We start from the raw sequence: 21,903 nt of genomic DNA, 5'->3' as shown, positions 1-21,903 counted from the left end.
TGTAACCAAATTGTATCCTCCTCTGTATTATCGTGAAGAAAGCTGGAAATAGAGCATAGCAAACCACAGGGTGCACAGAAAACACAGGCCAGCCTTGATGAGAGGTGATGAAATTGATATCCATGTGTTGGCAAAGGTCAATCTGATTTGGGATGTGTGAATAGCACAGAGGGCCGTAGACAATGGGACTTCTTGATGGAAAGGAGAATGATGAGGCTGAAGAAGAGAAGCGCTGACGGTGGCTGATAAATGTGGAGATGTTGAATGACTCTGCTTCAGAGCTTTTCACGGCATGTACCTCACAATTGCATGTGTCACAGCTGTCACTATTCCCTGCATACCTCACTCCACAATGGTGACTACTCCCTGTACTGCTTACATGCTCAATACTTCCTGTACTCAGGGCTGTCTTAATAGTATCATGGGCCCCTGGGCAAAGTAATGCACTGGGGCCTCTACCAGCCTGCCCAAACGTACACACCTACTCTCAAAAATGTAAGTATAAAAAGCTGATAGAATTAAACATACTGTATATACTCGAGTATAAGCCGACATTTTCAGCCCTTTTTTTTGGGCTGAAAATACCCCCCTTGGCTTATACTCGAGTCAGTGTACCTAGAAATTATTGAGAGGCTGTGGGCGTCCTTCGTTTAAAACTGTCTCCTCTTGTCCCTTCCGTGATAGGCGGAACTGTGTCTATCACGAACGTTCTCTCATCCTCACCCAGCCCAGCAGACAGTGGGGCGGATTCATCAAGAGATACGACGGCGGATCTCCTGATCCGCCGTCGTATCTGTGAGAGCCGACGGTCGGATCTGTGAGATCCCACGGTCGGAGCTATGCGACTGATTCATAAGAATCAGTTCCGCATAGATCTCCCTTAGATCCGACTGGTGTAAGTGACTTACACCAGTCGAATCTTAGGCTGTAATCTCCCGCCGGCCGCTAGGTGTCGTCGCTTTTTTTTACACGTCGCATATGCAAATGAGGAGAACCGCCGATTCACGTCCGTACGCCCGCCCGTCGCTCTTTTTCAACGTCGTTTGCGTTTGGCTTTTTCCGGCGGATAGGAACCCATGCTAATATGAGGGGTAGCTAATGTTAAGTATGGCCGACGTTCCCGCGCCGAGTTTTAAATTTGTTACGTCGTTTGCGTAAGTACGTCGGGAATACGAATGGCCGTAAGTAACCTAACCGCCGAAAACAATGACGTCCTAGCGACGTCATTTGGAGCATGCACACTGGGCTTTTTCGCCAGCGGCGCATGCGCAGTTAAATAGGCGCGGGAACGCGCCTGATTTAAATTGTACACTCCCCCTAGCCGCGGAATTTTGCATTCTGCCGGGGGGAGTTAGGATCCGACGGTGCAATTTGCGAGGTAAGTGCTTTATGAATCATGCACTAGCCTCGCTAAATTGCACCGGCGGATCGTAAAACAGGTAGATCTGGCGGATCTAAAGATCCGCTGATCTACATGAATCTGGCCCACTGTGTTCAGTGTTCCGCCAATCACGGACGTCCTTGATTGGCGGGAACACTGAACACAGTGTCTGCTGGGAAACAGAGTCCGAGGATGCAATAACTGTATAGTGACTGGTTTTGCGCAAAAGTTATAGCTCCTATAAAATAGGGGACATAATTATGATTTTTTTTTTATTATTTTTTTTTTTTACTAGGAATGGTGGCGATCTGCGATTTTTATTGGGACTGCGACATTATAGTGGACACATCGGACACTTTTGACACATTTTTGGGACCATTCACATTTATATAGTGAACAGTGCTATAAACATGCACTGATAACTGTATAAATGTGACTGGCAGGGAAGGGGTTAACCACTAGGGGGCGGGGAAGGGGTTAAATGTGAAGCCTAGTGAGTGTTATAACTGTGGAGGGGGGGTGACTGGGGGAGGTGACCGATCTGTGTCCCTATGTACAAGGGACACAGCATCGGTCTCCTCTCCCTGACAGGATGTGGATCTCTGTGTTTACACACAGAGATCCACGATGCTGCTCAGTTACTAGGCAATCGCGGGTGCCCGGCGGGCATCGCGGCCGCCGGGCACGCGCATCGTGTTCCCAGTAACGCGACGGGTGCGCGCGCACCTCCTAGCGGCTTTAAAAGACGTGGACGTCATATGACATCCTGTCAGAATAACTGAGCTACCTTGCCGCCGTCAATTGACGGTGGCTGGTAGTATAGAGGTTAACGACGTGAAAAAAACGTGCATGCTCAGAAGTTATGAGACGGGAGCGCTCGTTCTGGTAAAACTAGTGTTCGTAATGGAGATAGCACATTCATCACGCTGTAACAGACTGAAAAGCACGAAGACTGAAAAGTGCGAATCGTCTCTCACCAAACTTTTACTAACACGAAATCAGCAAAAGCAGCCCCAAGGGTGGCGCCATCCGAATGGAACTTCCCATTTATAGCAGCTTCGTACGTGTTGTACGTCACCGCGCTTTGCTCGAGCATTTTTTTATCACGATCGAGTGTAGGCAAGGCAGGCTTGACAAGAATCGTGTTGAAAAAAAAAGTTTTTTTCTAGACCATTAAAAATGGTCGTGTGTACGCGGCATTAGTCATTAGGGATAAGCAAATTGAAAAAAATGTCAATAAAGGGCGAGTCTTCGGCTCTTTTAAACGGTTAATGCCCGCCCACTGTATATATACGTCCTGTTTTTAAAGATGGATATCTTGGTAACGGCAGCAGCTGCTGCCACAACCGAGATATCCATCTCTTCAGTGGGCGGTCCTGTAAACGATAACGGCGGTCTCCGCGGCAGATTCGCCGCGAGATCGCCGTTATCGGTGGCGGGAGAGGGCCCCCCCTGTCCCACCGCTCTACCGCGCCCTCCGACGCTTATCGGAGCCGTCGGTAGCGGCGGAGGCGATCGGGGGCTGCTGCCTGTTGTGTGAGGACGCGAGTGAGGGCAAGATGGCCCAACCCGTCCTCATAGCATTGCTGGGCGGAAGTGACGTCAAAACGTCAGTCCCGCCCAGCGTCTTAAAGAGACATTTTTTTTGTTGTCATTTTTTTAAATGACAGAATTACCATTTTTTTTTTATTTTCTTTGCATTTAAGTCTAAATATGAGATGTGAGGTTTTTTTGACCCCAGATCTCATATTTAAGAGGACCTGTCATGCTTTTTTTCTATTACAAGGGATGTTTACATTTCTTGTAATAGGAATAAAAGTGATAATTTTTTTTTTATTTCAGTGTAAAAAATGTAAAAAAAGTGCGCTTGTAAGACCGCTGCGCAAATACGGTGTGACAAAAAGTATTGCAATGACCGTCATTTTATTCTCTAGGGTGTTAGAAAAAAAATATATAATGTTTGGGGGTTTTAAGTAATTTTCTAGCAAAAAAAACGCCAAATCTGAAAAACAGGCTTGGGGCTTAAGTGGTTAAAAATGTGGCCGGCGTTGACTGTTACAATGTAGATAAAAATCACTATACGGAAAGTGCGTCTTTTTCCTACACTGTATCCAACCATTTCCTAAGTGTACATTCATCACTTTGGAAAGTGTGCGAATCTCCCAGTTATTGGAGCGATATAATTCAGATATCCATTTCATAATCACCGTCACATCCTCTGGAACTACAAGCATCACAAGCCCTCGAGCTGGTGTTAAGACAAATCAAAGACTGAGCTGCCTCCATTATGATGATAAGCTGTGCTATCAGCATGATGGGAGACTAACCCAATTTACAGCGGCTTAATACGTCTCTGTCATACATCCTCTGTACGCTGAGCTCCCGAGGAGATCAGGACGGATTTGTATCTTTCAACATCCCATCTGGTGCTCACAGAGTTAAAACATTCCATTAAGATTCCCAAATCCCCAAAAACACTTTTTTATACACAATTGACTATTGTCCCAGTTGCCTATCCCTAGGGGTAGATGAGGACCCCCCCCCCCCCCATCGCAGAGGCCCCCGAGCTGCAGAGTTTGCCTCCGTTCAGGCAATTACACTAACCACCAGTAACCACTACGCCCCTCGCTTCAGAAGCTGATGGATCGCACACAGGCCCGGATTTCCCACAAGGCCACTGAGGCCAGGCCTTGGGGCGGCAGGGCGCCAAGGGGCGGCAGTGACGTGGATTCCTCCGACGCCCGTAACATACAGTTAAGGGCGGTAAGTTATGGGGGAATCCACTCGCTCGTTAACAAGTGATTGCGGCGATGTGTGCTCCCGTCCATCCACCCCTCGTCCCCACCCACCGCACATACCTCTTTCTGCTGGCTCTGTCTTCGGAACTCCACCCTCGCCCCGGCCACCGAGTCTGTCTCCTGTTCCTGCTGCCCATGTACACAGTGAGAGGGGAGAGCTGTGCTCTTCCCATCTCAGCTGTGACAGGAGTTCTAGCACAGTGCTAGGACTCCTGTTTTGGAGGTGACAGGGTCAATAAAGAGAACCTGTCACCTCCAATTGCTATCACCCAGGGAATTGTTTTCTCCTGTATGATAGCAAAAAAGTAAAAAAAAATGATAAAAAAATAAATAAATAATAATTAAATTAATAAAATAAAAAAGTAATTAAAAAATAAAGAATAAGAAAAATAATAAGAAAATTATACAAAAAAAAGTAAGCAACAAGCTACAAATAAATAAAAATAAAAAAAGTGATAAAAAAGTAAATAAAATATATTTGAACTAACCGTGCCGCCCCTGCCATCCGGTTGCCAATCTCCATTGATTTGGGGGGGGGGGGTAGTTCGGTTGGTGGGGAGGGTGTGCATTGCGGAACCTGGCCTTGGGGCGGCAGGGAGAGCAAATCCGTCCCTGATCGCACATGTTTAAATGTAATGCAACCAGTGCCGGGACAAGGTCACCTAGAGCAGTGGTCATCAACCCTGTCCTGCAGGGCCCACTAACAGGCCAGGTTTTATGTATTACCTTGGGGAGATGCAGTCTAGAATACTGCAATCACTGAGGAGCAAATGATATCAGCTGTGATGTATTTCAGTTATCTTGCAAACCTGGCCTTTTATTGGGCCCTGCAGGACAGGGTTGATGACCACTGATCTAGAGCCCAGGGCGAGCATGCCAAACTGTGCCCACCCCGAGATGTATGAGCATCATGTGTCAGCAAAAATACCCCCTCACCCCAAAAAAATTGAGCACTAATCTGCATGCTTACCCCATAAAAATAAATTCCCCCTCCCCCAGTACAAATGCTCTCTCCTGCTAAAATCCCCCTCCCAGCACAAATCTTGCCCCCCCCCATCCCTCAGATGCTTCTTGGTTAGGCGATGCCCCCCCCCCCCCTTAAAAAAATCAAATCTCCTAGCACAAATTCTCTACCCCTCAAATTTCACATCTGAATATACATCCTCCCCACCACTCCAAACCCCGCCCCCCACCCCTCCTAGCACAAATCCCCTGTACCATATCACCTCTTCCAGCACAAACCCCCCACTTCCCCCTCCTAACAAAAGTCTCCCCACCCTCCCTTAGCCAAAAACCCCCTCTTCTAGCACAAACCCCCCCTCACTATCCCCCTCCCAGCACAAGTCCTTTTGCCCCATCCCCATCCCAACACAAATGCATGCCTACCCCCATAATAACACATTCCCAAATCCACCTAGCACAAATGCCCACCCACCCCTCGAAAACAAAAAATCACCTCTCCTAGCACAAATCCTCTACCCCTCAAATTTCACATCTGAATATACATCCCCTCCCCCGTCACTCCAAAACCCCTCTCCCAGCACATACCCCCCCCTTAGCACAAATCCCCTCTACTATATCACCTCTTCTAGCACAAACCCCCTCCCCCACTCCCCCTCCTAGCACAAGTCCTTTTGCCCCACCCCCCTCCCAACACAAATGTATGCTTACTCCCTAGCACAAATGGGCACCCCCATCCCCACTCAATAAAAAAATCACGTTCCCTAGCACAAATCATCTAGCCCTCAAATGTCACATCTGAATATATACAGAGCACTCACATCCTTTGTCATTCCATTCCCGGGTAATGTCCTGGAATATCAGTTTCACCCTTATTTGAGTTAGTGTGCATGGGCACGCACCAAAGAAGGCCTTACAGTGATTGGGGCCATGAGTGGGTGGTGTTTACATACAGTAATAATAATAGACAAGATTTGGGTGGCCCACTCAAATTAGTAAGCAGGGTGTGGGAAGGTATCAAAAAGACTGTGGGTGGGGTCAACTGTACTGTATCTCATCGGACTGAAATGTTGAAAAGTATGTCCAGTTATTCTATATTGGCCTCATCATGTTGCCTCTTGCACAGCATAGAAAAGGTGAAGTCAAAGTGTTATGCCTCGTACACACGACTGTTTTTCTCGGCAGGAAAAAAAACAAATTTTTTCCCCCGACGGGATTCCTCTCAAGCCTGCCTTGCATACACACGTTCAGGCCAAATACCGCCCGTCCAAAGCGCGGTGACGTACAACACGTACGACGGCACTATAAGGGGGAAGTTCCATTCGGATGGCGCCACCCTTTGGGCAACTTTTGCTGTGTTAGTAAAAGTTTGGTGAGAGACGATTTGCGCTTTTCAGTTTTCGTGATTTTCAGTCCGTTACAGCGTGACGAATGTGCTATCTCCATTACGAACGCTAGTTTTACCAGAAGGAGTGCTCCCGTCTCATAGTTGAATCTGAGCAGGCGCGTTTTTTTTCCCCCGGGAAAGCATACACCCGACCGGTTTTCCCGACGGAAACAAGTCCGGCGGGGAAATAGAAAACAAGTTCTCTTTTTTTCCCGCAGTTTTCTCGTCAGGAAAACTGCGATGGAGCATACACACGGCCGTTTTTTCCCGGACAAAAGCTCTCATGGCAGTTTTCCTGCCGGGAAAACCGGTCGTGTGTACGAGGCATAAGTCATAGGCCGCATGTCAAACATCTCTGCCCTTCCCGTGCTTGACTTACTTCACGGTTCTCTGCCTACAACACAATGGTTAGAGATGAAGGGCTAGATTCACAAAGAGATACGACGGTGTATCTCCAGATACTCCGTCGTATCTCTGACTTACACTGGTCGTATCTATGCGCCTGATTCATAGAATCAGTTACGCATAGATATGCCTAAGATCCGACAGGTGTAACTGTGTTACACCATCGGATCTAATCTGCAATTTAAAAATGGCGCGGGGGGCGTTCCTGCTGATTTACGCTGAGAAATATGTAAATCAGCGAGATCCGCCAATTCACGAACGTACGCGGACCCGACGCAGTGTTGCTACGACGTTTCCGTAGCGGTTTTCCCGGCGTATACTTACCCCTGCTTCTATGAGGCACAGCCAATGTTAAGTATAGCCGTCGTTCCCGCGTCGATTTTTTTTTTTTTTACGTCGTTTGCGTAATTCGTTCTCGAATACAGATGGGGACGTTTACGTAAGCATCGAAACCACTGACGTCCTAGCGACGTCAGTGGGAGCAATGCACGCCGGGAAAATTCACGGACTGCGCATGCTCATTTAAATAGTACACTCCCCCTAGCCGCGGAATTTGAATTCCGCCAGGGGATTTACGATCCGCCACCGCAAGTTTGGAGGTAAGTGGTTTGTGAATTACCCACTTGCCTCTTAAACTTGCGGCAGCGTATCTTAAATCACATAGATCACGCGGATCTAAAGATCCGCTGATCTATGTGAATCTAGCCCGAAGACTGGGATTTATCAGTTGACTTTTGATGAAAAAAGTCCAAATTGCATTTTACAGTTCGTAGAATGGCAGGAAACCACTATGATCCAAACTCTAAAGGGTTTCTTTCAGTTGTAGGTGAACCAGGGTGCCTCTGCTTCAAGTGTCACCCATAGGCGTGCACAGAGGGTGTGCTGGGTGTGTAATCACCCTGTGCTGCGCAGATTCCCTCTGCTGAAATTTCACCAAAACCCCCCAATGGGGCTCGTAAAAAAACGAAATAATAGAAATAAAAAACTACTGACACTATCCACTGCCCTACTAACACCAACCTCGGCCCTACAGAAAAGTCCACTGCCTACTAACACCGTCCATGTTTTAGACATTTGGGTTGAACACCTATGATGTCACCCATGTAAATAATGAAGGACCACACACCCATGACACACTCCAAAAACACAAGTTTTATTTTCTCACAAGTGGGTACGCTGTGGGTTCCTGCTCATGTCTATGACACGTCGACGGTTCAGTTTACAGGGTGGGGACCCACAGCAAACCGGCTTAGCTCAATAGAACATTTTTTTATGGAGTGTTGTCAAAGGTGTGCGGCTCTTCATTTTTTACACTTATGCCGTGTACAGATGAACAGACATTCCGACAACAAAACCGTGGATTTTTTTCCGACGGATGTTGGCTCAAACTTGTCTTGCATACACACGGTCGCACAAATGTTGTCGGAAATTCCGATCGCCAAGAACGCAGTCACATACAACACTACGACGGCACTATTAAGCCTCATACACACGATCAGTCCATCCGATGAAAACGGTCTGAAGGACAGTTGTCTTAGGTTAACCGATGAAGCTGACTGATGGTCCGTCACTCGTACACACCATAGGTTAAATAACCGATCGTGTCAGAACGCGGTGACGTAAAACACAACGACGTGCTGAAAAAAAATAAGTTCAATGCTTCCAAGCATGCATCGACTTGAGCATGCGCGGGTTTTTAACCGATGGTTTTGCATACTAACGATCGGTTTTGACCTATCGGTTAGCAATCCATCAGTTAAATTTTAAAGCAAGTTTGCTTTTTTTAACCTATGGTTAAATAACCTATGGGGCCCACACACGATCGGTTTTGACCGATGAAAACGGTCCGTCAGACCGTTCTCACCGGTTTAACCTATCGTGTGTACGCGGCCTAAAAGGGAAGTCCAATACCAAGTGCACCACCCTTTGGGCTCCTCCTGCTAATCTCGTGTTAGTAGAAGTTTGGTGAGAGACGATTTGCGCTTTTCAGCCTCGTGCTTTTCAGTCCGTTACAGCTCTTCAGTTTGTGCTTGTGGATTTTTTTTTTCACAAATACTTGCCTATGTGTTTTACTTCAAAAAGGATCAGTTTGTTTGGGAGTAGGCAGGTACGTTTCAAAAATACAATGTCAAATTAACAAGGGACACCAACACCAACCAACCTCCTTGAGGTTAAAAAATACAAGCTAATAATGGTGTTGTGGTAACTTGACACACAAAACGAAAACAATATTATGGAGATCACTAGAAAAAAAAAAAAAAACAGGAGATCCTGATAAAAGAAAAGAAAAAATATCACTAGGAAAATAGAAGTTAGTAGAAGTTTGGTGAGAGACGATTCATGCTTTTCAGCCTCGTGCTTTTCAGTCCGTTACAGCTCTTCAGTTTGTGGGTTCATTTTTTTCCCCAAAAATACTTGCCTATGTGTTTTACTTCAAAAAGGATCAGTTTGTTTTGGAGTAGGCAGGTACATTTCAAAAATACAATGTCAAATTAACAAGGGACACCAACCAACCTCCTTGAGGTTAAAAAATACAAGCTAATAATGGTGTTGTGGTAACTTCACACACAAAAGAAAAAAATCTATTATAGAGATCACTAGAAAAAAAAAACAGATCTTGATAAAAAAAAAGAAAAAAATATCACTAGAAAAATTAATTCAAAACATTATTATGGAGATCTGGCTTTAAAAAATAAAAAGATTTTTCAGGAGATCATGAGAAATAATAAAGAAAGCAGTTTGTCTGAACTCTGTGTGAATATCAGCAGCAAAACAACTTCATTATTGTAGCATTATAAAGAAGAAGAGAATGCGCTGCATTAAAAGATTAAAAATTTTGCAGCTTGACGAATGTGCTATCTCCATTACGAATGCTTGGTTTACCAGAACCGATCGCTTCCATCTCGTACTTGATTCAGGGGCATGCTTGTAATTTTGTGAGTCAGAATTGTCTACACACGCTCTGAATTTACGAGAATGGATTTTGTTGTCGGAAAATTTGAGAACCAGCTCTCAAATTTTTGTTGTCGGAAATTTACGACAGCAAATGTCCGATGGAGCCTACACACGCTCGGAAGTTCCGACAACAAGCTCACGTGGAACATTTGTTGTTGGAAATTCCGAGCGTGTGTACGCGGCATTAGAAGAAGGATGTTTGTTGGGGTGCCAATAGTTGTGTGCCTACAGGCTGCTGTGATGGAGACCCAGGCCTGCCCGGGGCAAAGTGTTGTAAAGTAGTGTGGTCCTGAAAACCAAAGCGACACTAGAAGCCTTTGAAGGAACTTTTCTCCCCAAATGACTCCAAAAGTAATCTGCAGACAAGAGCAGCCAGTCATTCTTATGGCTTCAAATATTTTTATTTTTTAACTCCCTTCTGTAGTTTCCTTCTGTCCTCCTGCTTCTGATGGGCAAGGTTGTAGCTGCATAAAACACTGGCAGATCATCTGTTTTAATAGGGCTGCTCTGGGGCTATCAAAGCTTACAGCAACTTGGCTTTCTTCCAATGCCTGAAGCCTGACTTTGACCTTTTTCATTAGGCTCGACTGAGCTCAATGCTATGGGGTTCTGAGGATCAGCTGCCAATAGGCCCCACAGCTTCAATCGAAGCCTTGGCCATGCTCAGTGGTGGTTCTAAAACAGGAGACTGGCAGGGATTCCCAACAGGAAGACCTCGTCTGTTGGCATCACAAGGGCAGTTGGGAATATTTTGCATTTTCTTCTTGAATGTAGCAGTAGTATTGTACAGTATCACCAGGGCCGTCTTTAATGTTGATTGGACCCTGGCAGGGGTCAAGTCCTGGGGAAAAAAGTGTGGGAACTCCCACACAAGATCCACTCCTCCACCAAAAAAAAAAAATGATACGCTCATATGCATAATTACTAAACCGCATGTTTTTGTTTTTTTTCGATCCACTGTACCTTAGTAATTCTTTATTTTACTGGCCGTTTCCTGTATATGGATTCATGGGGTAGTGTGCGGGTATTCCGTCACTTCCTCGATGCCGCAATGTCTTCTGGGAGCTTTTGTCATTGTTCCCAGGAGACATTGCGGAGGTCTGCCGCGAGTTATCGCGGGATTTAGAAAGAACTTTAATCAAGTACTAGTACACGAAGCCGCCAGTAACAAAGGATTACTAAGGTTCGCCTTCCCTTGACAGTGACTCGTGCTGGGCATCGCCACTTAGTGAATGATTTGCTCGGCTGCTCTAGTCCTGCAAAGGGAACTGCGTTCCTGCTGTGAAAAAAGTGCAGGAACTCCGTTCCCATGCGTTCCCGCAGGACTTGAGCCCTGGACCCTGGGCAAAAATGTTCTTGGGGCCCCCCCAATAGGGTGACCACATTTCTAAACTACCATTCAGGGACACCCTCCCTTCCCAAAAATCAACATGTGGGGTAACGGATCACAGCATAGTGATTGCACACAAGAGGCAGGATTTATGATTTCTCCAATCACAAGCAGGGGGCGGGATTGTGCTTCTCCAGGCATTCCCGGACACTGTATTGTCCTGGAATGATTGTGTCTGGGACAGACCTGCAAAATGCGGGACTGTCCTGGGCAATCCGGGACACGTGGTCACCCTACCCCCCCCCCCCCCCATGCAATTTTGCTCTCCACCTGCTCTGAGACATACAATAAATATCAGTTTACTGTATCAGATCAGTGATTGCTATTGGTTGCCAGAGGTTACAGCATATCATTACCACTTACTGGCTGGTTGCTAGTTGCTAAAACTTCAAGGGACAAGGTTATTTAAACTGGGATAGTTGGCAAGTATGAGGCAGCTGCTCTGGGCCCCACAACAATGACAGGGCCCCCCCTTTTCCCTGCCTTAAGGATGGCCCTGAGTACCATCCATCATTTGAAGCAGAAGGTTTGGAGAACGTTTATTAGGAACTTAACTACTTAACCCCCGGACCATATTGCTGGTCAAAGACCAGAGCACTTTTTGCGATTCGGGACTGCGACGCTTTAACTGACAATTGCGCGGTTGTGCGACGTGGCTCCCAAACAAAATTGGCGTCCTTTTTTTCCCACAAATAGAGCTTTCTTTTGGTGGTATTTGATCACCTCTGCGGTTTTAATTTTTTGCGCCATAAACAAAAATAGAGCGACAATTTTGAAAAAAAATAATATTTTTTACATTTTGCTGTAATAAATATCCCCCAAAAATATATAAAAATTTTATTTTTTCCTTAGTTTAGGCCGATACGTATTCTTCTACCTATTTTTCGTAAAAAAAATCGCAATAAGCGTTTATTGATTGGTTTGCGCAAAAGTTATAGCGTTTACAAAATAGGGGGTATTTTTATGGCATTTTTATTAATATATTTTTTTTACTAGTAATGGCGGTGATCAGCGATTTTTTTTCGTTACTGCGACATTATGGCGGACACTTCGGACACTTTTGACCAATTTTTGGGACCATTGGCATTTTTATAGCGATCAGTGCTATATAAATGCATTAGATTACTATAAAAATGCCACTGGCAGTGAAGGGGTTAACACTAGGGGGCGGGGAAGGGGTTAAGTATGTCCCTTGTGTGTTCTTACTGTGGGGGGGGGGGGGGGGGGTGACCTCACTAGGGGAAAGACTGATCTTCTGTTCATACATTGTATGAACAGAAAATCAGCATTTCCCCCGCTGACAGGACCGAGAGCTGTGTGTTTACACACACAGCTCCCGGTCCCCGCTCTGTAACGAGCGATCGTGTGTGCCCGGCGGCGATCGCGCCCGCCAGGGAACACGCACGGGAGTCGGGGGCGAGCGGGGGGCGCGCGCACGCGCCCCCTAGTGGCCGCTCGAAGAGCGGACGTATAGCTACGGGCTCTCGCCCAGGAGAGCCGACCTGCCGCCGTATAATGACGGTGGCTGGTCGGCTAGTGGTTAAAGTGGATCTTTCCTGCATCTGAGCACCACAAACCAAAAACACTATTTAAATGAATTTCTAATTTTCAAAGCAATCTCCCCCATCCATCCATGTCTCCATGCTAAGTTTTGTTGAGAAATCACTTTAAAAAACAGCCCTGCCCCCCCCCCCCCCCAGCATTTCTGGCTGTGGCCATCTTAAGTAAGGGCAAATGATTCAAGTAGCGTTTACTTCCTGGAATCCCTCTGCCCTTATATCAATTTGCATATTTTCCCTCTTTGCCCCTTTTCTCCAGCACCACCATCTTTAATGTAGATCTGTTGCATGCACAGACGCTCTGTGAGCCTCTGCCAGGTCTTGGCAAACCCTGTGGCGTGTCTATGGCGTGTCTCCTCGCCCACTAAAGATGGGCGAGGAGAGAACTTTTTCTTCAAGCAAGACAACACTAGATTCCATGGCCTAGTAAGTTAAGGTGACCTGATTTTTAAAATGAAATCCGGGGACATATTTTTTCTTTACTAGTAATGGCGGCAATCAGCGACTCTCTGCCCGTCGCCGCCGCCTCACAGCATGTCAAGTCTCACTCTTCGGGCCCCGGCTACTACTGGATGGGGAGCGGAGGAAGGTCACTCCACCAGGGAAGGCAAGGAGATAGGCGGGTGGCTGGCCAGGATTTGAGCCAAGGCAGAAGAACATGCGAGCGAAGCTGAATGGGCATGCGCCCGAAACTGAAGAAATATTCCCTCCACTCCGACCAGCACATGATCATCAGAAAGGGGCACAGATACTGGGAAAAATACAACCCCCCTATGCTAGTAGGCACGGCGGAGCGGGGGTGTGCAATTCTATTTTTTTTATTTTAATTCTGCACTGATTGTCTTTGAAATTGCCCCTGCCCCCTATTAAATCCAATCTGGGGACAAAACCAGGGACAGACTTGGTCCGGGGACAGTGTCCTCAATCAGGGGACTGTCCCCTGAAACTGGGGATGTCTGGTCACCCTATAGTAAGTATGTGTTTTTTTATTAATTTGAATTAATTAATATTTTTATTTTAATACAGATTCATGTATTAGAGATTAAGGCAGGGGTTGGGCAGAGTGAAATTAGCCAATAAAAGAGTATCACTTAAACGCCAAGCTTTCTTCTAGAACACATATGCCAAACACAAGTCCCGCAGGCTGATTCCGGCCCTCCAGACCTTGTCATGTGGCCCCCCGCATGCAGTCTTGCAGCTGGAACGTGGAGGAACTCCATTCCACCACCTCCGGCTCTCACCATTTGCTTGCTGCTGTCACTTGTAAACACAGAAGCCTTCTGTGTTTACAAGGGACAGCTTTGCTCTCAGTGGCTCATGGAACAGATCTCTGCATGCATTCATGGCGGGGACAGACCTCCAGAATCTGAGAGAGAACAAACTCCATGCAAGGTGAGGCAGAGCCGCCTACACAGGGAGGTACTAGAGCCGGTACTAGAGCCAGGCAAGGTAGGAGAGAGACATGGGAGGAAGCTACAGAGGGTTGGGGTTGCACATTGTACATCCCTAAAGCCTGTATTCTGTACACAGTGCACTCCTGAACTTTGTACATAATGCACTTCTGAACCCTGCACTCTGTGCATAGGACACTCCTGAACTTTTCACTCTGTACATAGCGCATTCCTGAACCCTGCACTCTGTAAACAGCGCACCCCTGAACCTTGCACTCTGTACATAGCGCACCCCTGAACCCTGCACTCTGTACATAGCGTACCCCTGAACCCTGCACTCTGTACATAGCGTACCCCTGAACATTGCACTCTGTACACAGTGCACCCCTGAACCCTGCACCCTGTACACAGCGCACCCCTGAACCCTGCACTCTGTACATCACGCACTGCTCTGTACATAATGCACTCCTGAACCCTGCTCTCTGTGCATGGGGCACTCCTGAACTCTGCACTCTTTACATAGCACACCCCTGAACCCTGCACACAGCCTACCTCTGAACCCTACATTCCGTACATAGTGCACCCCTGAACCCTGCACTCTGTACACAGCGCAGTGATGAACCATGAACCCTGAACCCTGCTCTCTGTACATAGCACACACCTGTACTGAACTCTGCACTCTGTGCATTGGGTGCTTCTGAGCCCTGCACATTGTACATAGCACACCCCTGAACCCTTCAATCTGTACATAGCGCATCCCTAAACCCTGCACTCTGTACACAGTGCACTGCTGAACTCTGCACTCTGTACATAGCGCACACCTGAACTGAACTCTGCTCTATGTGCATAGGGCACTCTTGAACCCTGCACTTTGTACACAGCACACCCCTAAACTGAACCCTTTACTCTTTACAAAGCGCACCCCTAAACTGAACTCTGCACTTTATACCCAGTACACTCCTGATTTCTACAATCTCTACTTAGCATAATTGTGAGCTCTGCACTCTGCAGGTAGCACACCCCAGATACAACCAGCCCTTTTGAGGGCAACCATAGAGTTTGACACCCCTGTTCTAGAATACAGAAAAAAAAACTGTTAAAGCGGAGTTCTGGCCACAATTTCACTTTTTAAAGCGGTCCTCCACCCTAAAGTGGAGTCCCGCTGATCGGAACCCTCCCCCCCTCCGGTGTCACATTTGACACCTTTCAGGGGGGAGGGGGGTGCAGACACCTGTCTAAAGACAGGTATTTGCACCCACTTCCGGCCACACGATACGGGCGAAAGACGGGCATTCCGTCACATCCCGTCTGTCGCCCGTTGTGTGCTGGGAACACTCGGCTCCCAGCACACAGCGTGTGAGCCAATCGGCGGGCGCAGCGCGACTCGCGCATGCGCCGTAGGGAACCGGGCAGTGAAGCCGCAGCGCTTCACTTCCTGGTTCCCTGAGCGTGGATGGCGGGGGGAGCAGCAGAGTGACGAGCGATCGCTCGTGCTCTGCTGCGATCGGCGCTGGACTCCAGGACAGGTAAGTGTCCTAATATTAAAAGTCAGCAGCTGCAGTATTTGTAGCTGCTGACTTTTAATATTTTGTTCCCATGGCACATCCGCTTTAAATATAAATACCCCTGTAATACACAAGCTTAATGTATTCTAGTAAAGTTAGTCTGTAAACTAAGGTCCGTTTTGTTAGGTTGTTACAGCATTTAGACACTTTATAAAATAGAAATTGACTGGGGCCATCTTAAGTGTGGGCATCATGAAGCCAGACTGTATGACTTCCTGGATTTCAGCCTTGCAGATCTCGCACATGCTCAGTGCTGCACAAGCAGTGTCAGATCAGGTTTCAGCACCTGTGCTGTCCAAGTCACATGATTCTTTGAGACTGGGGAGTGCACAGACTCCTGGAAAGTTACACCCACTACATTCCCAGGAGTCTGTGCGGTGTAGGTTAGGAAGCATTAAGCACCTAGGTGCAGGAAGTGGGAAGATTAACTATTCTGCCTAGAAAAAAAGAAAAAAGAAAAGAAAAAAGAAAAGAAAAAAGAAAAGAAAAAAGAAAAGAAAAAAGAAAAGAAAAAAGAAAAGAAAAAAGAAAAGAAAAGAAAATTTTGTAAAGGACTAATGAAATTTTTTTAAAACTACTGATGTAATGTTATATTTATGGGTGGAACTCCACTTTAAATTGTTAGAATTATTTTCTCTCATTGCATTTTTATAGCCAAAATCTAAAAAAAAGTCTTTATTACATCTATTTACAACCATGCACGTTGCTCTTGTACCAGCCTTTCCCACAAATAGTACACCGCAAGAACAAAAATAATTAACATTCTCCAGAAGCTTCCGAAACACAGACTCCTCTCTATTCCACAACCTTTCCGACGACCGGATGACAAAGACTCGCCCACTGCCAGCCTTAGCCTGGCAGCAGTTGGACAGAAAGCCGTCTTTGGTTTAAATGAATTTCCTTTTTAATCTCTCCATCGAGCATCTGGATAAAAATGCGGGGGGGGGCTATTAAAAAATTCAGGATATCTGTGTCCATGTAAATGAATCCGTCTTGGTGGCATGCAGCCAGGGGCGCGTTGCGATTCAGGAAAAGACCCGGGTTCATGTTATTGTTTTAACTTTGTTATGCAACTTATTTAGGATGAGGGACCATTTTGCAAATTAAATCAACAGATTGATTCAGCTTCTGTTCCCATTTAGAGCGGTAGCCTGGAATTAGCAGGCGCTCATTTCCATAAGAAGGGACAAAGATGGGGCTATTTCCATCCCCTGGTCACTTTTTGTTTGATGAATGGAGATAAGTGGCAGCAACACTGACAGTTACATGCCGCCTCTAGTGATGGGCATTGGATTATGACCTGGCTGCTATATATATATATATATATATATATATATATATATATATATCTATATCTATATCTATATCTATATATCTATGAGAGAGAGAGAGAGAGAGAGAGAGAGAGAGAGAGAGAGAGAGAGAGAGAGAGAGAGAGAGAGATAGATAGATAGATAGATATAGATATCCTGGGGCAGATTCACGTACATTTGCATGGGCGCAGCGTATCTGAGATACGCTACGCCGCCGTAACTTACCTGGCTTTGGTTCGGATCCAGAAAGAATTTGCGCCGTAAGTTACGGCGGCGTAGTGTATCTCTCGCGGCGTAATGGCGCGGAATTGAAATGCGGCGAGTAGGGGGCGTGTTTCATTTAAATGAAGCGCGTCCCCGCGCCGAACGAACTGTGCGTGCGCCGTCCCTAAATTTCCCGCCGTGCTTCGCGCTAAATGACGTCATTGGTTTTGACGTGAACGTAAATGGCGTCCAGCCCCATTCACGGACGACTTACGCAAACTAAATAAAAAATTTAAAATTCGACACGGGAACGACGGCCATACTTAACATTGCGTACGCCACCAGATAGCAGCTTTAACTATACGCCGAAAAAAGCCGAACGGAAACGACGTAAAAGAATGTTGACGGCTGATCGTACGTTCGTGGATCGTCGGAAATAGCTAATTTGCATACTCGACTCGGAATACGACGGGAGCGCCACCCAGCGGACGCCGAAGAATTGCATCTAAGATCCGAAGGCGTACGAAGACGTACACCTGTCGGATCTAACCCAGATGCCGTCGTATCTTGTTTTGAGGATTCAAAACAAAGATACGACGTGAGAAATTTGAAATTACGCCGGCGTATCAGTAGATACGCCGGCGTACTTTCTTTGTGGATCTGCCCCACTGTGTATATCTATATCTGTCTATCTATCTATATATATCTATATAATGTTTCCTTTACATACAGACAACGCCAGGCTTCATTTTGCTGCTGCATCAGCTGTCTGGCTTTGCTTGGCTGCAGAAAATGATGTCCTTCCTTCCACTACGCTGCAACATCCTCATTTTCTAAATGTATGTCACCGCTAATGCCAGCTTGTCACTACACGCCACCGTAACAAATCAGCTCAACTGCAAAGTTGTTGTTTTTTTTTCCATGGCAAGATTTGTTCTGCGATAAACCAGCAGAGTCCAAATGCAAAACCAACAAAGCCAAAGTGAAAAAAAAAAAAAAAGGTGCAGCAACGTAATACATGATGCTGCCGGTACACCCTAGGAGGAAATCTGCAAGTGTGGAACATACGGCACACCGCCAGGACACATCGCATAACCTGCTGCCATTTGGACAATCCACCTTCACTGTCAACTGGAATGTGGAGGGCTCAGTGATCAGTACAGTATAATACAGCTACATGGATAGAAGAAGAGAGAGAGAAAGATAGAGGAGATTATATATATATATATATATATATATATATATATATATATATATATATATATATATATATATATATATATATGGGATGGCTAGATATACAAGATAGATAGACAGATAAATACAAGATAGATAGAAACTAGATAGAAAGATAGATAGAAGGATACAAGATAGATAGACAGATAGACAAAGAAATAGTGAAAGAATACGAGAGAGAGAAATTATATATAGACAGAGATAGCAGAGAGAGAGGGGGATAGAAAGGAAAATGAAGAATGAGGGAAAAGGGAGAGAGAAAACAAGAAGTTGGATAGATCATGTGCAGAGAGAGAGAGAGAGAGAGAGAGAGAGAGAGAGAGAGAGAGAGAGAGAGGGGGGGAGAGAGAGAGAGAGAGAGAGAGAGAGAGAGAGAGAGAGAGAGAGAGAGAGAGAGAGAGAGAGAGAGAGAGAGATAAGTATACAAGATAGATAGACAGATAGATAAATACAAGATAGATAGAAACTAGATAGATAGATAGAAGGATAAAGGGTAGATAGATACAGTAGATAGATAGATACAGTAGATAGATAGACAAAGAAATAGTGAAAGAATAAGAGAGAGAGAGAGAGAGAGAGAGAGAGAGAGAGAGAGAGAAAGAAATGATATATAGACAGAGATAGCAGAGAGAGAGAGAGGGAGGGGGATAGAAAGGAAAATGAAGAATGAGGGAAAAGTGAGAGAGAAAAAACAAGAAGTTGGATAGATCATGTGCAGAGAGAGAGAGAGAGAATAGATAGATAGATAGATAGATAGATAGATAGATAGATAGAAGGATACAATGTAGATAGATAGAATGATACAAGATAGATAGATAGATAGAAGGATAGAAGATAGATAGATACAGTAGATAGATAGATACAGTAGATAGATAGATAGATAGATAGACAAAGAAATAGTAAAAGAATACGAGAGAGAGAGAGAGAGAGAGAGAGAGAGAGAGAGAGAGAGAGAAAGATGATATATAGATATATAGACAGAGATAGCAGAGAGAGAGAGGGGGATAGAAAGGAAAATGAAGAATGAGGGAAAAGGGAGAGAGAAAACAAGAAGTTGGATAGATCATGTGCAGAGAGAGAGAGAGAGAGAGAGAGAGAATAGATAGATAGATAGATAGATAGATAGATAGATAGATAGATACATAGATAGATAGATAGATAGATAGATAGACTGTGATGGACAAAGAAGGAGCAAAGAAAAGATTGAAGGAGGGAGAGAGAGAAAGATGAAAGAAAGGATATATAGAGAGATGGGTAGAAAAGAAAGTGACGGAGAAAGAAAAGAGAGAGAGAAAACAAGATGTGGGAACGATCATTTGCAGTAAGAGATAGATAGAGGGATAGCTGAAAGATAGATGGATAATAGACAGAAAGTGAGCAAATAGATAAATAGACAGCTATAATGATACAAGATGCATAGATAGATAGATAGATAGAAGGATACAAGATATATAAATTGATATTTAGACAGAAGGAGAACAGATAGATAGATATAAGGATACAAGATACATAGATCTATAGATATAAGGATACAAGATAGATAGATAGATAGATAGATAGATAGATAGATAGATAGATAGATAGATAGATAGATAGATAGATAGATAGATAGATAGATAGATAGATAGATAGATACAATATATATGGATAAATAGGTAGATAGATACTGTAGATAGGAGAATAGTAGATAGACAGTGAGAGACAAAGAACGAGGGTAGAAGAGATGGCAAGAGTGAGGGTCAGAAACAGAATGAGAGAGAGAGAGAGGATACAGAGAGAGAAGGGAGGGGAGATAGAGAGAGATGTAGAGAGATCCTATGCCGGGAGAACTAGATGGATAGACAGAAAGATTCAAAAGCTACATAAATATCATATATGTTAATTGATAGATAAATAATAAACTGATCTATCAATAAAGAGATGGGTAAAGAGTTAGATTCAAGAGATACATGAATAGATTATATGTAGATGTGTGTTGATAGATAGATAGATAGATAGATAGATAGATAGATAGATAGATAGATAGATAGATAGATAGATAGATAGATAGATAGATAGATAGATGTGTTTAACATATTTAAAACTTAGTCTAACTATTGTACCATTCCATATGACTCCCAATGACTATAACTTGGCAATCTCAATGTAAAGCAGCATTGTTCAACAGTCACAGCGCACAACCTGAGGTTAGGGGCCACAGATGAGCCCCCCCCACAACCCCACAATACAATCATGAATCCCCCAATTTACTAAAAAATAACATTAATTTGATGGGATTCTAATGACAAGTACCCGCTGTGGGTCCTCCAACAATGGCACCCTGACAATGACACCCCAACACCTGGGGCCACAACCCAAGAAGGTTGGGCAGCTGTGCCCCACAGCACCTAGATGGAAGGATGATGAGAATACGGAGCGGCTTGCATTGTCTTACCTGTCTTCCATACGTAGATGCTCTTGGCTTCATGCTCGCCTTGTGAATGTACCCGCCACAATCCCACGAGAAGAAGGACGATCACTCCACAGCAAGGACCAGCCGAGCATCTCCCTCCCAGCCCCATGCCTCCTCCAGGCGGCTCGGTGGTGGCTGCAGCCTGAGCACAATGAGCAGCCCACTTCACACTCAGCTCTCCTTCTTCCCTTTTCCCTTTTTTTTTTTATTTTAAGTACCGAGCAACGGAAAGCTTTCTCCAGCTATTGTGCATGACAGTCGGGAAGGAAAAAAACATTTATGAGCCAGGAACAATAGAGCCCAGGGGCTGCTGCTGCTGCTGCTGCTTGTGATGCTGATGTTGTGTTCTTGTGCTGAGGATGCTGCAGCTCCTCTCCTCTCCCATTCACTGACTAGTGGCAGTCTTCACTCAGCTCAAAGAGAGACATCTGTCTGCAGGGGGCTCCAGATGACTGAACAGGTTATCTTGGTCTGGGAGGTTGCGGTAATAAATTACACCAGCTGGAGAGAGGGAAAGAAAGAAAAAGGAAATTCTAAGAGAGGGAGAGAGAGAGAGAAAGAGAGAGGGATAAAAAGAAATATATAGAAATTAGGCATTATATATATATATATATAAAATAAAAAACATAAAATATACAATAAATATAAAAATAAAATATGCAATAAATATATAAAATATACAAGATTTTTTTTATAAAATATAAAAAAATAGAAAGAGAGAGAGAGAGAGAGAGAGAGAGAGAGAGAGAGAGAGAGAGAGAGAGAGAGAGAGAGAGAGAGAGAGAGAAAGATTAAATAAAATAATATAATAAATAATAAAATATTAAATATACAATAAAGAAAATATGAAAAAAAAAATCTAATGCCGCGCACGCACGATCGGAATTTCCGACAAGAAAAAACGTGG

General features: G+C 44.9%; 1 protein-coding gene across 1 annotated transcript in view; it reads right to left on the bottom strand.

Annotated features, from left to right (window-relative positions):
• Positions 1-21,519, bottom strand: part of THSD7A (thrombospondin type 1 domain containing 7A) — a 395,672-nt gene extending 374,153 nt beyond the window's left edge. The window contains exon 1 of the mRNA XM_040352268.1: positions 20,979-21,519. Within this exon, the coding sequence (XP_040208202.1) occupies positions 20,979-21,105 (127 nt within the window). The 5' untranslated portion in view covers positions 21,106-21,519. The remainder of the gene's footprint in view (positions 1-20,978) is intronic.
• Positions 21,520-21,903: the final 384 nt, after the last annotated feature.

Source organism: Rana temporaria, chromosome 5, assembly GCF_905171775.1.
Source record: "Rana temporaria chromosome 5, aRanTem1.1, whole genome shotgun sequence".
NCBI classification, from domain to species: Eukaryota; Metazoa; Chordata; class Amphibia; order Anura; family Ranidae; genus Rana; species Rana temporaria.
This window is presented reverse-complemented; position numbering and strand designations above follow the sequence as displayed.